At 33.6% G+C, this 14,126-nt stretch overlaps 3 protein-coding genes across 10 annotated transcripts; 1 reads left to right on the forward strand and 2 right to left on the reverse strand.

Annotated features, from left to right (window-relative positions):
- Positions 1 to 1,562: 1,562 nt before the first annotated feature.
- Positions 1,563 to 6,251, reverse strand: LOC101205939 (pentatricopeptide repeat-containing protein At4g20090). Of its 8 annotated transcripts, none has more exons than XR_004214515.1 (6): positions 3,938 to 6,250; positions 3,327 to 3,394; positions 3,120 to 3,186; positions 2,622 to 2,841; positions 2,223 to 2,385; positions 1,563 to 1,986 (listed from the first exon to the last, which is right to left on the reverse strand). XR_004214515.1 is itself a non-coding variant. In XM_031881041.1 (2 exons), the coding sequence occupies exon 1, from the start codon at positions 5,952 to 5,954 to the stop codon at positions 3,942 to 3,944; it is 2,013 nt and encodes a 670-aa protein (XP_031736901.1). In that variant the 5' UTR covers positions 5,955 to 6,251; the 3' UTR covers positions 2,904 to 3,186; positions 3,938 to 3,941. The 8 variants fall into 8 exon arrangements, 1 of the variants encoding a protein (XP_031736901.1); XR_004214514.1 differs by having other exon boundaries at positions 3,064 to 3,186; XR_004214519.1 differs by lacking the exon at positions 3,327 to 3,394 and having other exon boundaries at positions 3,938 to 6,251.
- A 641-nt stretch (positions 6,252 to 6,892) lies between these two features.
- Positions 6,893 to 8,876, forward strand: LOC101210857 (UPF0496 protein At4g34320). Its single transcript, XM_004145292.3, has 2 exons — positions 6,893 to 7,844; positions 8,120 to 8,876. Exons 1-2 carry the CDS (start codon positions 7,125 to 7,127, stop codon positions 8,663 to 8,665), a joined length of 1,266 nt encoding a protein of 421 aa, XP_004145340.3. The 5' UTR covers positions 6,893 to 7,124; the 3' UTR covers positions 8,666 to 8,876.
- A 661-nt stretch (positions 8,877 to 9,537) lies between these two features.
- LOC101205824 (4-hydroxy-3-methylbut-2-enyl diphosphate reductase, chloroplastic) lies at positions 9,538 to 13,541 on the reverse strand. The gene is made up of 10 exons (XM_004145352.3): positions 12,946 to 13,541; positions 12,665 to 12,861; positions 11,540 to 11,719; positions 11,269 to 11,400; positions 11,095 to 11,169; positions 10,899 to 11,004; positions 10,729 to 10,823; positions 10,128 to 10,313; positions 9,940 to 10,026; positions 9,538 to 9,849 (listed from the first exon to the last, which is right to left on the reverse strand). Exons 1-10 carry the CDS (start codon positions 13,208 to 13,210, stop codon positions 9,775 to 9,777), a joined length of 1,398 nt encoding a protein of 465 aa, XP_004145400.1. The 5' UTR covers positions 13,211 to 13,541; the 3' UTR covers positions 9,538 to 9,774.
- Between the last annotated feature and the right edge of the window lie 585 nt (positions 13,542 to 14,126).

Consider the following 14,126-nt stretch of genomic DNA (forward strand, 5'->3'; position numbering starts at 1 on the left):
ACAAGTATAAAATTGATTTAGGGTTTATTTTGACTCAAATGTGGTTTTTACACAAACAGTGTTATAGAATAAATTAGTAAGATTTATTTGGTATTTATCAATTTAATTAATATGATGAATACTGACCGTAATCATCCAAATATAGAAACTAATCATTATTCCGTTAAAAGCTAGCGAAATTCTAAGAGTAAAGATCAATGTAAACTTTTGAAATTTTTTAAAATTAAAAGACAAAAATAGAACAAGATACAAAATTTTAAAAATTTAACATTATTAAAAAAATTTAATCTTGTCTTCTCTATTTAATTAATTTAGAATAATTATGAAGTAAAATTTTAACTTTAATATTGATGATTATTATTAAGGAAAATTGTGAAATATGACAAATTTGATAAAATATAACAAAATTTTATATTTTATTAATAAGAGATATTGATATATCTCGATATGCTTCTATCATTGTCTATCAATATCTTTCTCTAAGAAGTGATGAAAGTTTCTCAATTTCTATCATTAATAGAATTTAAGATTTTGCTATAGTTTGTAAATATTTTTATTTATTTTGCTATATTTGAAAATGTCTCTATAATTAAAGTGTAATTAATTATTTTTAAAAAATCAACTCGACGTTATCTATGAAATCCAAAATTTAAAGTGTACCTTTTGAAATTAAAATAAAACCGAAATTAAAAAAGGGTGGAATTTTAAAATTTAAAAAGTAAATTGGATTCAAATGTTTATTTTGTGTTTAGGAATAAAAAGTGAGATAAAAAGATATTTTCCCTTTCGATTTCCAAAGAAAATTTCAAATTATTTTCAAAGCTTTTGAAGGATTCAAAAGATTCAATGTATAATGACACCAAATTAAAAACTCTAATTATTTTATGAAATACAAATAAAATTCAATATTACACTATAGATTCAATGATGTTTATGTTAATGAATTTTTAATTTTATACGTCACATTCTTTAAATTTGTTTTCAATAAATTTCTCATTCTAATATCAATCGTGAAAGAAATAATAATCCAATCCTGTGGTTAAATTAATTGAAAGTAATTTTCCTAATTAAGATGCAAAATCCAAAGAAATTAATTAATGAATTGGACACATATGTTTAAGCATGTGACAAATATTTTGCAATTTTTGTTTTTAATATTATGTTGTTATGTTCAAGATAATGATAAAAGCCTTATAATATGATTATCTTAATTCAGTTTTATTTTTTCATGATTTATTATTGCTTCTTTTTATTTATCTATCTCTAAAGTTATATTACTTGTAGATTCTTCTTTATAAAAGTGTATCGGAGTTTCTCACTCTAATTTATTTTAATTAGTTAATTTATTATGATTTTCACATAATTTAAAATTTTTAAGCAATCAACCATTAATAAATGTCATGAAAAATGTATTTAATTAACCAAGTTCAAGTAGTTATGTAGCTTTTCAATTCAATATTATTACTTGTAACTTATGAACGAGTGTTTGACAAAGTACATAACTGAGTTATTAATTATTGTCTAAGAAGTTAGATTATCTTTATTTTGACACATCATAAAAGTACATAAAATATTATCTTTATTTTACGAACATACAAATACATAAAAGTCTCTATTAACCTTACTTTTATGTTCTCAAAATTCCTCTCATTCCAATGTGATCGATTCATTCATGTCTCATTCTAAACTCAAGACGTTACAAAAGTATTCTACAATAGGATCTAATTTCCAATCCTTCATTTAACAAAATAATAAGTTCTTCTTCACCAATTTCACATCCCATACTAGACATACTATACACAAGCCGATTTGAAATTTAGAAGGGTGGATAACCATCAACTAAAATATGTGATATTAAGTCAATCCATCATAGCAACAATGTAGGGCCAAGGTTTTAGAAATACCTGCCCACTCTGAAGCATCTCAGATTTCTTAAGCTTCTTCATTGCATACACGTGACCTGTGATTTATCTCTACAAGTCTAACCTGAAAAATATTAAAGAAAGAATAACTATCAAAAGAACCTTTTCAAAAAACTACAACGATTCATAGTAAGATCCCTTGTATGTGTCTTTTTGTAGTATTATCAGTGAATGAGATAAAAAGGAAATTAGACAACAAACAATAAGCTAAAAGTGAACAATAAATAAAGAATGGTTGGGTTTTAAAAGTTCAAACAATAACATGACGAAGGAGTTAGAAAGGAAACTTCCCAAACGCACCCCTTCCTATAATTGTTAAAAGTTCGAAGTCATCAGCGCCCATTTTATGCCTACGAAGGCACATGTATTCTGTCTCCTTATGGTTCTAAATATTTAACCGACATTTATTTGGTTTTCCTCATAAACATCCGCATCAGCAAGCCTCCTCTCCAACACCCAACATCTGTCAAAATATCATACTTAAGAGTTAAGATATAGCAAAACATGGATAGAAACATTATGATCAACTCAATATAAGTGCAAATATTACATATACGAATTTAATGGCCCCAGCACATATTTTATTATAAGTATTATATTTCTGGTCTTCTAGATCGCATGGTCGCATGGAAAACCATCAACTGTAACCATACCATTTAATTTATTTAAACATAAAAAGTATACATGCAAAAAAAGCACCTCTCCTTCCTATCTTGCAATGACTTCATTGGAGATTTGTAATGATTTTCAATATATTGCTGGGCAACCTCAACTTTCTGCTTCATCGCAATTGAAGGTACATCCTGAACCTCATTGTCACATACAGTTCCCTTCACTCTATTTTGGAACTTCTGAAACCAACTCCTTGCTGAATCCACAACAACTCTTTCAATCACGATCAGACATTATTTTCTTCCACCTGCTTATATAAAGAGATCATGCAAACTCATAAATGAAGCATACAAGAATGATAACAGATTATTGCATGGCCTAATTGGATAATTTCATATTGATCAATAATAAGGATAAAATATCAACATGAGTTAAAATTCTGCCAAAGACAACTGAGCGATACAAAAGAATACAAAAGTCTCATTGCAATCGAAATAGATTGATAATTCAGAAGCCGTCCCCATATCACCTCCTCATACTAGTAGAAGCCCCAAGAACAATATCTGATGATCAATATAAAAGTACCGTTATCACTATATTCTGGTAATTTTACTTCGGTTCACCAAAATTTTCTTCTCCCAGTCTCCAACCCCTAAAAAATATAAATAGACTGTTGTAAGGATACGAGATAAGTTCATACATTTCTTGACGGTGATAACCCCCAACTCCCTTCTAAACTCCATTAGCCTACACTAAAAAGGGAATTTAAAAAATGAAACTAAAAATTTATACCCTTAAAACCCAGGTAGCTCCATGATGCATGTTCAAGAAATAGTATGCTTGCTTGTAATGTCCAGTCTCTGAACGGGGATAAAATGACTTCGGTTATTCAGAATAAAATCACATTTTAGCAGAATAATGAAGTACATAAGAACTGAGACAGAAAGTTCAAGGCAACCAATGTTGGAATGAAAAATAAGTATGCTTGCTTGTAATGTCCAATTGTCCATACATGAAAATAAGGAACCAATATTTATTATTCTCAGATGGAAAAGGTAAAACTCTCGAACACCATCTTGAAATTTGAAAAGCATACTTCTCAAGCTCAATAAGTTAGTATTAGGCTATTAGCATCTCAGACCTTGTCTTGCATTTGCAGAGAGAACTTCAGTCAAATCACAAAGAGTACCAAATTTGAGACATTAAGAATTTAACTTCACAAAAGATTAAGCCTTCCATAACACCAAAGTTCTAGAAATTTCTTGAATTTCTAGCGAATTGTTGCAGAGGCACTTAATTGTTGGATTTATTATCTTTTTTCCCTAAATTTGTCAGTACGTCCAGCAAAATTCTCACTGGAGTGAGACTTAAAGAGTGTGTGTGTAAGAGAGAGAGAGACGTACGTCATTATCCATACAGACTTCTGCAACACTCGTCTATGGTTTCTCGAATCCTTTTTGGTTTGCATGTTCTTTGAATGACTCTGGACCAAGTTGATGGCTCCGGTGGCAGAAATCTTAGGAGCATTTCCTCTACAATTCTCAAAGCAGATAGTTTTCTCTCTCGCTTAAGTAACCTTACCACGAGCTCATCTAAAAACAGCCTTCCATCTTGTGGTGGATTAATCCTCTCCCTCAAAGTTTCTAAAAAGATATTGCATGTCAATGAGTCAGGGTCACAGCCTTCATCGAGCATACTATTTAGAAGATCAATGGCACGGGTGAGATTATCCTGCCTACAGAGGGCATTGAAAAGTATATTATAGGTGACCACATCTGGTCGGGACTTGGGCTCCTGACATTGCATCTCATAGAAAAGCTTCAAGCCCTTGTCTACAGAGCCGACATCACAAAGACCTTTAATCATTGAACTATAAGCCACGACATCAGGCTTAAGTCCCTCACCGAGCATGTGCGTCCACACTGTCAACGCCTCCCTTAGTCTTCCACTCTCACATAGGCCATTAAGTAAGACACTACAACAAACTACATTGTGCCTCATATCCTGACTCATCATCTCTTTCCATACAAGGATTGCTTTTTGGCTGTCGCCTTTTTTAAAAAAACCCTTCATCAAGGAACTGTAAGTGAAAGCATTTGGTAAAAAACCTTTACTTAACATTTCCTGCAAAATGTCTTCGGCTTCATCTGGCTTTTCATCTCGACATAGACCATCTATAAAGGCACCATAAACAACAACGTTGGGTTTGCATCCCTTCTCTGCCATTTCTTTCCACAGCCTCACGGCATTTTCAGACTTGCCCTCCTTAAATAAACCACTGATGAGAGACGAGTAAATGTACTCATTTGCCTTTTGTCCTCTCTCTTCCATAGACATCAAAATGTGTACTCCATCCTCGGCCCTTCTTTGTTTAACAAGACCATTAATGATTGTTCCATATGTGACTTGATTAGGAACACATTTACTCGACACCATTTTCTCCAAAAGACTAAGAGCTTTGTCCAACTTTCCTTTCAAGCACAAACCATGGATAAGGGTATTATAAGTCACTTCGTTTGGAACACAACCTTTGAGAAACATATTATCCACAAGCTTTGCTGCTCGACTCAAGTCACCATTCTTGCTTAGTGCATCAATCAACACATTAAATGTCACGGGATTTGGAAGGCAGCCTTCTGCTTGCATCTCATCCAGCAAAAACACTGCCTCGTCTACCCTTCTTTCCTTACATAACCCATTCATTAATGTACTATAAGTGAAGACGTCGGGATTGCAGTTCTTCAGTGGCATTTCTCTAAAAGTGTCAACAGCTCTATCTATCTGCCCTAACTTGCACAGTGCCTTAATAATCAAATTGTAAGTAAGTAGGTTGGGCTGAAAGCCTTTGCTATTGGCACCGAAAACGTGCAAATAAAACTTGAATGCGTATGAAAAGTCCCCCTCTTGAATAATTACGTTAAGAACTGAATTGAATGACTTTACAGTCTGCTTACAATGAAGGTCGTTGGCCATTCTGTGAAAAAAATTCACAGCTTCCCCAGGTAAATGAGCTTTCCCGCAAGCCTTGAAAATTAGGATAAAAATAGTTTCCGTAAGGACCCGCCCTTCACGTTTCATTCTATCCAAAACTTGGTGTATGAAATGGAATTCCCGAGAAGTTGCATAGTTCTCAATCAAACGATAAAATGTAGCATCCCCCAGTTTATAGGAACCGAATTGAGGGCGGGATTTGAATATTTGAGGTGATATGGAGAGCTCATTTTGGGCATCCGGAGTTGAGTTGGAAGAAAGAGGGAGAGAGGAAAAATAAAAGAAAGGAGAAAGGCGCGCCGGCTTGTGAAGAGAGATTGTGAGGGGGTTTAATTGGTGTATGGAAAATTTGGGCATGGGATCGAAAGGGTTTCTTAACAGCGCAGAATCAGAAAAGTGTAGGGTTAGAGTAGAGTGAGAGAGAAGCATAGGTTGTAGTTTGAGATCGGGGATGGTGCAAGCGCAGTGTTGGATGAATGAAAGTGAAAGTGAAAGTGAAAGTGAAAGGCATGGGCATGGGTGGTATCGCCGGCTGCAAAACTCTAGTGAATCTCAATGCCTGACCAGTGCCCACCACCTTCTAAATCGAAGATGGTAGATGGACTCCAACGCCGCCCCTCGGTTGAAGTTGTTGAAATTTTGATTAATCTGAGGAGACACAGAAAATAAACCAAATACAAAACTACGGAAAAAGGGTAAGGGGAAGAGGAAAGAGGAATGTGGAAAAGACTATTGATAAAACTATAAATATTTTACTTTATTTTCTTATTTTTAAAAATATCCCTAAATTATATTTGTTCCATAAATAATATTCTAAAATATGAGTAATTTATTATTTTTGATAATTTTATTTACCAAACTTAAATTTTGGATTTACCAAAAAAAATATTTTTTCATCTAATTTGTAATTTTTTAAATGGTAGAATAAGGATTCTCTTGCAAGCTTACCATTTTTATTTTTATTTCATTTCTAATTTATAAACTACATTTTTCTTCTTCTAAAAACGGACATTTATAATTCTCAAACATCATAACCCTATCAAATAAGTCCACCAACATTCAATTTTTCAGACGCATTTGATTTTAAACCTGCGAGTTAAACACTTCTATAATGATTAAGAAATTATAAGAAAACAAACGTACTTTGTTGGTACAAGAAGCCGACACACTTTTAGAATCTTTTCGATTCACTTATACGGTTCAACTTAACCTAAGTGAGAGTGCTTGTACAAGTATGGTAATTTAAACACACTTCGCTGCTTGAGTTATTATATGAAGTATTTAGTTCACTTGCTTCTTCTTTTAAAATCATCCAGCAAGACTATTCATCCAAAAGTTACATGTAAAATGATGTTTAGGTTGATTTTCTAATCTAAGGTAGATTTAACCATTGTTTTTTAGACAATTTCAATACTTTTCAAAGACTATAAATAGAGTTGCAATTTAATAGATAGGTAAGCTTTAAAAAGTAAATAACAAAAATTGTAAAAATGGAAATTAGGGCAAGTGATTGAAGGTATGTATTGATTAATGGCGTAAGAGAGAGATTGCTTCCCTTCCCAATTAGCAGCCCAAAGCCGTCTTCTTCCATTTTTCTTCATGCGTGCAAGCCATTCTCTTCTTCTTCTTCTTCTTTCTTTAACGGTTTATTTATTCTTCTCCATCTCTGTTTCAACTTCAAAATTCATCTCTCTTTCTCTCAATAATCTTTGTTTCATATCAATCAATCTTCATCTTCCATTTCCTCTGTTTTTTGCAATCACCATGGGAAACCACCACACAACCAAAAGAACCACCGAAGAACTCCAACCCGCCGTAGCCGCTTACGAAGCGGCATGTCGAGCCGACGACGACGTCCGCTCCTTCGATAAAACTCTCCAAGCCAGAGCAAATCAAGTACTCACAACATTAGCCGACGATGGCGGGGTCGAAGTCAGAGCTCTGTCATTTGATTCCTTGAAACAGGTAACTGAATGCTTGCTGGAAATGAACCAAGAAGTGGTTCGAGTGATATTGCAATGTAAAAAGGATATCTGGAAGAATCAGGAACTGTTTGAGCTGGTGGAAGATTACTTTGAGAATAGCTTGGAGACGTTGGATTTCTGTACTGCTCTGGAAAACTGTTTGAAGCGAGCTCGAGATAGTCAGGTGATGATTTTAATGGCGGTGAGGCAGTTTGAGGAAGATGAAAGGGAATCTCAAATGGGTCCGAATCAGTTCGATAAAACCTTGAGGGAATTGAGGAATTTTAAAGCCTCCGGCGACCCTTTCACCGATGAGTTCTTCAGAATCTTCCACTCTGTTTATAAACACCAAACGGTAATCTTAAACAACCCCATGTTTATGCTTAAAATTACGATTTTAGCCCTATAAATTTTAAATGTATTGAGAAATTTTAAAATGCGGTAAATACTTTATATTAATTAATTTGATAAATATAAAATTGAATTTTATATCTGAAAAAAAATGTAATTTCCCCAAAACTTCGTATAGATATTTCTTTTAATTTACAAACAAAATCCTCAGAACTTAAATTTAGTATATAACTATAGGTTGCAATAAATTATTTAACCATTTATTCATATTCTCAATAGGCAATGCTTGAGAAGCTTCAACAAAAGAAAAACAAACTTGACAAGAAGTTAAAGTCCATCAGCACATGGAGGAAGCTCTCATGCATGATGTTCGCCGCCACATTCGCCGCCGTCTTAATATGCTCCGTGGTGGCAACGGTCATCATGGCACCACCCGTTGCAGCAGCGCTGTCCGCTGCTTCTTCCATTCCTTTAGGTTCAATGGGAAAATGGATTGATTCTTTATGGAAGAGCTATGAGAATGCAGTGAAAGGGCAAAAGGAAGTGATAAACTCAATGCAAGTAGGGACATACATAGCCATTAAAGACATGGACAACATTCGGATTCTTGTCGAGAAGCTCGAGATCGAGATCGAAGGAATGTTGGAGAAAGCAGATTTCGCAATTAAAGAGGATGCTTTGAAGTTTGTGGTGGAGGAGATGAAGAAGAAACTTGAAGTGTTCATGAAGAGTGTTGAGGATTTGGGTGTTCAAGCTGATTTGTGTAGTAGAGACATTACAAGGGCAAGGACTCTGGTTTTGCAAAGAATTATAAAACATCCCTAATTGATTAAACATCCATCTAATTTGGGTTTGTGTACTTTGTAATTACATTCTTTCATTTGTTATATGTTCTATTAATTAATTTGTTTGTAAAATAGTTTATCACGTTGGTTTTTTTGTTGAATTTTTGTCTCTATTTAAGTTTCAAAAATATGTTTTCCGCAAAATTTATTATTATTTATGGATGCGACTATATTCTTGGGATTGAACGCAAGAATTTTTGTACTTTTAGATTTGATCAATTATTGTCTTATCAATTTCAAAATACTTACTTTAGTCTTCTATACTTTTAACAAATATTTTGAAAGTACATGAACAAATACACGAACATCAAAGTAATAATTAAACTGTATTATTACCTAACCAAATTCAGCAAAAAAATAACTTGCAAGTTCTAACTCCAAGATTTAATGAAAGTATAAAAACTAGATTTAAGATTCATTAAACTATAGAGACTAAAATTAAATAAAATCCAAATGTTAGATTTCATTTGTTTGTCGAGCATATAACAACTTCATATATTAATGCCTACGAAAAGGATCAACCGTACAAAAATCTTAATATAGAGAATGATCACTCATTTCTTCCATTTATATCGGTGTGTTTTATCCAATAAAAAGAAATATCTTTTTCACAACAAAATTTAGACTCTTACATACATGATGGATACACCAATAAAGTTATTCGACAAAATGATAAGAGACACGAATATCTAATCCTACGTATCGTTGTATTAAAATTGATGGATACACCAATAAGGTTATTATATTGTGTCACACATAATGACAAATAATCACTTGCTAATCTTATTACCATGTCATATCCACACTAAGATTGTGTCAATTATCAGCTTAATAGAACCAAATAAAAAGTAATAAGACAAGAATCAAATCCACTTTTCAAAGAAAAAGAATTTTGGAACAACCTCTTTCTACTTCAACAAGCATTTGCCTATATTATTTTATATGATAATGTCTCAAGTCTATTTATTTTGTCACATCACTATCTTTAAATTACTAAACATAATCTAGCAAATATCTTACCAAACATAACATATATAGCAAGAACAAAAATTAAAAAGAAAAGAAAAAGAAAACAGTTAAGTATACACTTTATCCAAGCGATTGGAGCTGTGCATTTCCATCCCCTTTGATGTCAAAAACCTTCTTAAGAACATCTTCAACAACCTAAAATTTTTAACCCATTTGAGAAAAAGTTAATGTCAAGGAAAATGGCAGATTAACATTTCCATTCTTTGACAGTAACTTTTAACTTACCTTATCTGGTGTAGAGGCACCAGAGGTAACTCCAATGGTGATATGTCCATCAGGTAGCCAGTTTTCTTTGTTGGCCAGCTCCCCGTGCTGCCATTCGATTAAACAAGTTAATATGAGTTGGAAAGAAAGATGTAGATGGAACTGGAAAGTATAGTATCATTGGATCAACACGACGAATTAAGACTTACAGCAAGCTTGTATGATATTGAGTTTCCTGGACCTATTCGTTGCTCGCTGTCGATCCAATACGATGGGACTCCTCGAGCCTCTGCAATCTCTTGAAGATGAGAGGTGTTGCTTGAGTTCCATCCACCAACAACTAACATGAGATCCACATCTTCCTTCACCAGCTCGTACATTGCATCTTGGCGCACCTAAGGAAAACAACACCCTCAATCACCATCATGGTGTTTATCTCAAGTATATACACAATTTTGTAAGTTAACTACAAGGAAGGTTTTGCTATTTATATGAACTTTATAAACTCAATTATAATAGTATACACTATTAAAGTTCACACATTTATCGACTAACTTCATCTTTCCATTTCTTTTACTTTTTACATTTACCAAGGAACATCTTCTCTATATTTCTATCTTTTACATTAATCAAGTAACTTCATCTTCCTATTTTTTTCTACTCTTTACATTTATCAATGAACTTCATCTTACAACTCTACACCCCATACACAAACTTACAAACTCCAACATATTAATGCCACTCAATGAACCAAAGCTTTACACGACCTTTTTTACATGTACAACAGTGTACGAAGAATGGAGTGCTTACTTGAGTGGCATTACAGATCGTATTGAAACTAATGAAGTGTTCGTTAATATTTTCAACTCCATACTTCCGCATCATAGTTTTCTCCATCAGTTTTCCTGTTATCAGAATAATAAAATCAAGTTTCTTGCGAAATTACGGTTTGAAATAGCATCAATAGCTCAGAAGTTTACCAATCTCTTCTGTTTCCCCTTTGAGCATTGTGGTCTGATTGGCAATACCAATTTTCATGAGGTCAATATCTGGGTCGAATCCTTTTGACACAGCAGACTTGAATTTCTACAAACAAGCCAGAAACTCAACTTGTATCATGAACATTACCACAAAATATTGTCAAGTTTGGCTAAGCAAATAGCTATCATGTTGTACCTTCAAAAATTCTTCTTTGGTTGAGATTGATCCATTATGTTCAACCCCAAGAATGTAGTCGGATACACATGCTGCCTGACATAGGTTTAGAATTTTAATTTTGAAATTCTTTACTTATTTTATGTGGCAACAGTCTGACATGTTGAAAAAGGGACAAAACTACCAAGGATTTACCTCTGCCATGTCTTTCACAATGATGTACCTTCCAGCAAAAGAAGCAGTTGCTATGGTTTCTTCATGGCGATACTTACCGTGAATTATCGACGTGTATTCTCCTTTTTTGTGCTTGCCAACAGCATTCCAAACCTATATGGAAAAAAATGCATCTAAGCATCAACAACTAGTTTATGCCTTCTGTCCTTCAATGATGTTATTAAGTGGAAGTGGAAAATTGGCCAAAAGAAAAAACATTCACAAAAGGCAGTGAGAGTGATTTTTTGAGTACCTTGGAAACCCACGGGCAAGTTGTGTCAACAATCTTAACTTTTTTATCATTCAGTACAAGTATTTCATCAACTGCAGCCCCAAAGGCCGGCAAAATCACAACGTCGCCGGGGTTAACGACATCAAATCTTTTGTTTCCTTCCTCCAAAGGAATGTTATGCACTCCCATCTCCTCCAATCGCTGCAAACACACAAGAATTTTCAAGGAGTTACAAAATGATATTTCTTACATCATGTTTGTTAGCTAGTTAAGAAGCGACAATCACATATGAGCACTAAACATAAAGCAAAAGAGAATTGACACACAAATTTACATGTTTCATTAATAGTGTGTTAGTTACATCCATGGACACATGGAGAACGGTTTATTATTAGAAAGAATAATTCAGATAACAGAGGAGAGAGACACCTCTATGATTTGAGCATTTCTCTAAACCCAAATGTGAAAATTGTAAATTACTTACACATAACAAATAAGAATACAACTTAGGTATTTGAGGCACTCCCTCCACCGTCCACACTTAATTGTTTGAAGTGTCAGATAACAGATTTAAGACATTCCAACAACAACTACCATAAAAGCAAAACAGACGAGAACAACATGAAAAGAAAAAAGCGTGTAAAGAATAAGGATCATCTAAACTTGGGACTTGGAAGAAGTTCTTAACCACAGAAATGTTTCTAGAACTATTCTACTATAGCATGGATCTATCTTTTTATAATTATGTCAGTAGCTTTTGAAGTCACATGTGTCACTAAATAGAATAGTGTAACAACAACTCAACATTTGTGAAACTCAGGGGAAACTCAATAGTGATAACTAAAGAATCAAATCCTATTTGAAATGAATTTTGAAGTACTTAGGGGAGTGTTTGGCCTACCAACTTCCCAAGTCGGAGTTAAATAACTCAACTCCACTTTCACTAGAGTTTGCACGTTAATCGAGAAACTTTCTCTTTATGTTGCGAGCATATTTTTCAAAGAACTCCATTTTCACAACTGTACGAACACATAATTCCTAACTTAACTACCCTTTTAAGAACACTTAGACATGTGATTGAACTTTTGTGGTCATGATCTAACCGATGAAACAGTAAAGGCAAGAAAAGTTAAGCCATTCAAGAACCTTATTAACAGTTGGGTTATGAATAATCTCATTAGTAATCCAAATTGTTTCACTTGGATATTGTTTCCTCGCTTCATAAGCAAACTGCACAGCTCGCTCAACTCCCCAACAAAACCCATAAGCTCCAGCCAATTTCACAGTAACTTTCCCCCAAGTGAACTGATACCCATTTTCATTCAAAGTATTCACAATTTCACCTGCCACAATTGAATACAAAAATCAGTACCAACAAAACAAGAATACACACAACACACTAAAATCACAAATACAATAAAACTCACTTGTGAACTCGCTGTTCATGAGCTTTATAGTCTCCTCCTTATGCCCAAACCCTTTCCGATTATAATTTTCACCTCTGGAAAAGTTCTTCAAGAACAGCTTCGGGTCGAAATCGGGATCGACCGGTTTGGGAGAAGAAGAAGAATCAGCTGTGCACCGGAGCAAAAGGGGTTTCCGGCACCGGAGAGCTCCGACCCCGGAGAAGGTTTTGGGTGAAAAAAACTGTATGCGATGGGGAAAACAAGGGCTCTGCAGAGAGATCGCCATTAGAAATGGTGGTGGAGGAAGAAGGAAGAATCGACGTTGACGGAGAAGGATTAACACCCAACATTGTTGGTAATTTGTAATTAAGATTCAAATTCAAAGTCCAAATGTGGGAAATTTCTAGACTTAAAAGTACTAAAATAAATGGATCAATGGGAACCATTGTTGGTGTGAGTGGTTGAAAGTGGCAAGAATGGAACAACTCCCAGTGAAAAGAATCCAACTTTTTGTTGTTTAATCGGAAGAACTTTGAATTATGGGTTTAAGGATTTTGATTGTTTGTTTTCATGCTGATGGGTCCAGTTTGAACAGATCAAAATATGTATCCACCATAGTTACAATGTATTACTGAAATAAAAGAGGCAAAAGAGAAACCAAACGTTTCTTCTGTTCATACTATGTAATATATTATATTTTAAATACAAAATGTTTGCTTAATAAATTGAATATTTTATTTTTTAAACCCACTTATAACCATAATTTATAAATGAAAATACCGTAGTAGCACCATTTTTCTTTTTTTTTGGATAAAAAAAGTACTTTACTTGTTCAAGATTACTTCAATTAAACAATTAAATTATTTACAAAAAAGGGAAACACATTTACTCTAAAACTTTTCTTAGTCAAACCAAAATATTTAAGGCAAATAATTCAAAATTTAGAAGAAAAAAAAATTAATTAAAGATTCTAAAATTTCCTTTCCTGAAACTACTATAATAATCTCTTCTTCTTCTTATTATTATTATCTCAAATCTTTTGCTTTAACTTAAATGCAAATAATTAGTTTAAAAGATTTAAAATAAAAACAAAAAAAAAAGAAATGCAAAAAGATTCCAAGATGCCAAGCTTGCACAGCAATCGTCAACCAGATATTCCATTAGCCCAAAACGATGTCGTCTGTATGAAACGATAGTACGAC

The sequence above is a fragment of the Cucumis sativus genome, chromosome 2 (genome assembly GCF_000004075.3).
Source record: "Cucumis sativus cultivar 9930 chromosome 2, Cucumber_9930_V3, whole genome shotgun sequence".
NCBI classification, from domain to species: Eukaryota; Viridiplantae; Streptophyta; class Magnoliopsida; order Cucurbitales; family Cucurbitaceae; genus Cucumis; species Cucumis sativus.

Coding starts and splice junctions, on each gene's coding strand:
- LOC101205824 (XM_004145352.3), bottom strand. CDS start 13,210: ATGGCGATCTCTCTGCAGAGCCCTTGTTTTCCCCATCGCATACAGTTT. Junction 11,720..12,664: donor ATAACCCAACTGTTAATAAG/GTTCTTGAATGG, acceptor GTGTGTTTGCAG/CGATTGGAGGAGATGGGAGT. Junction 11,005..11,094: donor CCAAAGAAGAATTTTTGAAG/GTACAACATGAT, acceptor GCTTGTTTGTAG/AAATTCAAGTCTGCTGTGTC.
- LOC101210857 (XM_004145292.3), top strand. CDS start 7,125: ATGCGTGCAAGCCATTCTCTTCTTCTTCTTCTTCTTTCTTTAACGGTT. Junction 7,845..8,119: donor CTGTTTATAAACACCAAACG/GTAATCTTAAAC, acceptor TATTCTCAATAG/GCAATGCTTGAGAAGCTTCA.
- LOC101205939 (XM_031881041.1), bottom strand. CDS start 5,954: ATGCTTCTCTCTCACTCTACTCTAACCCTACACTTTTCTGATTCTGCG.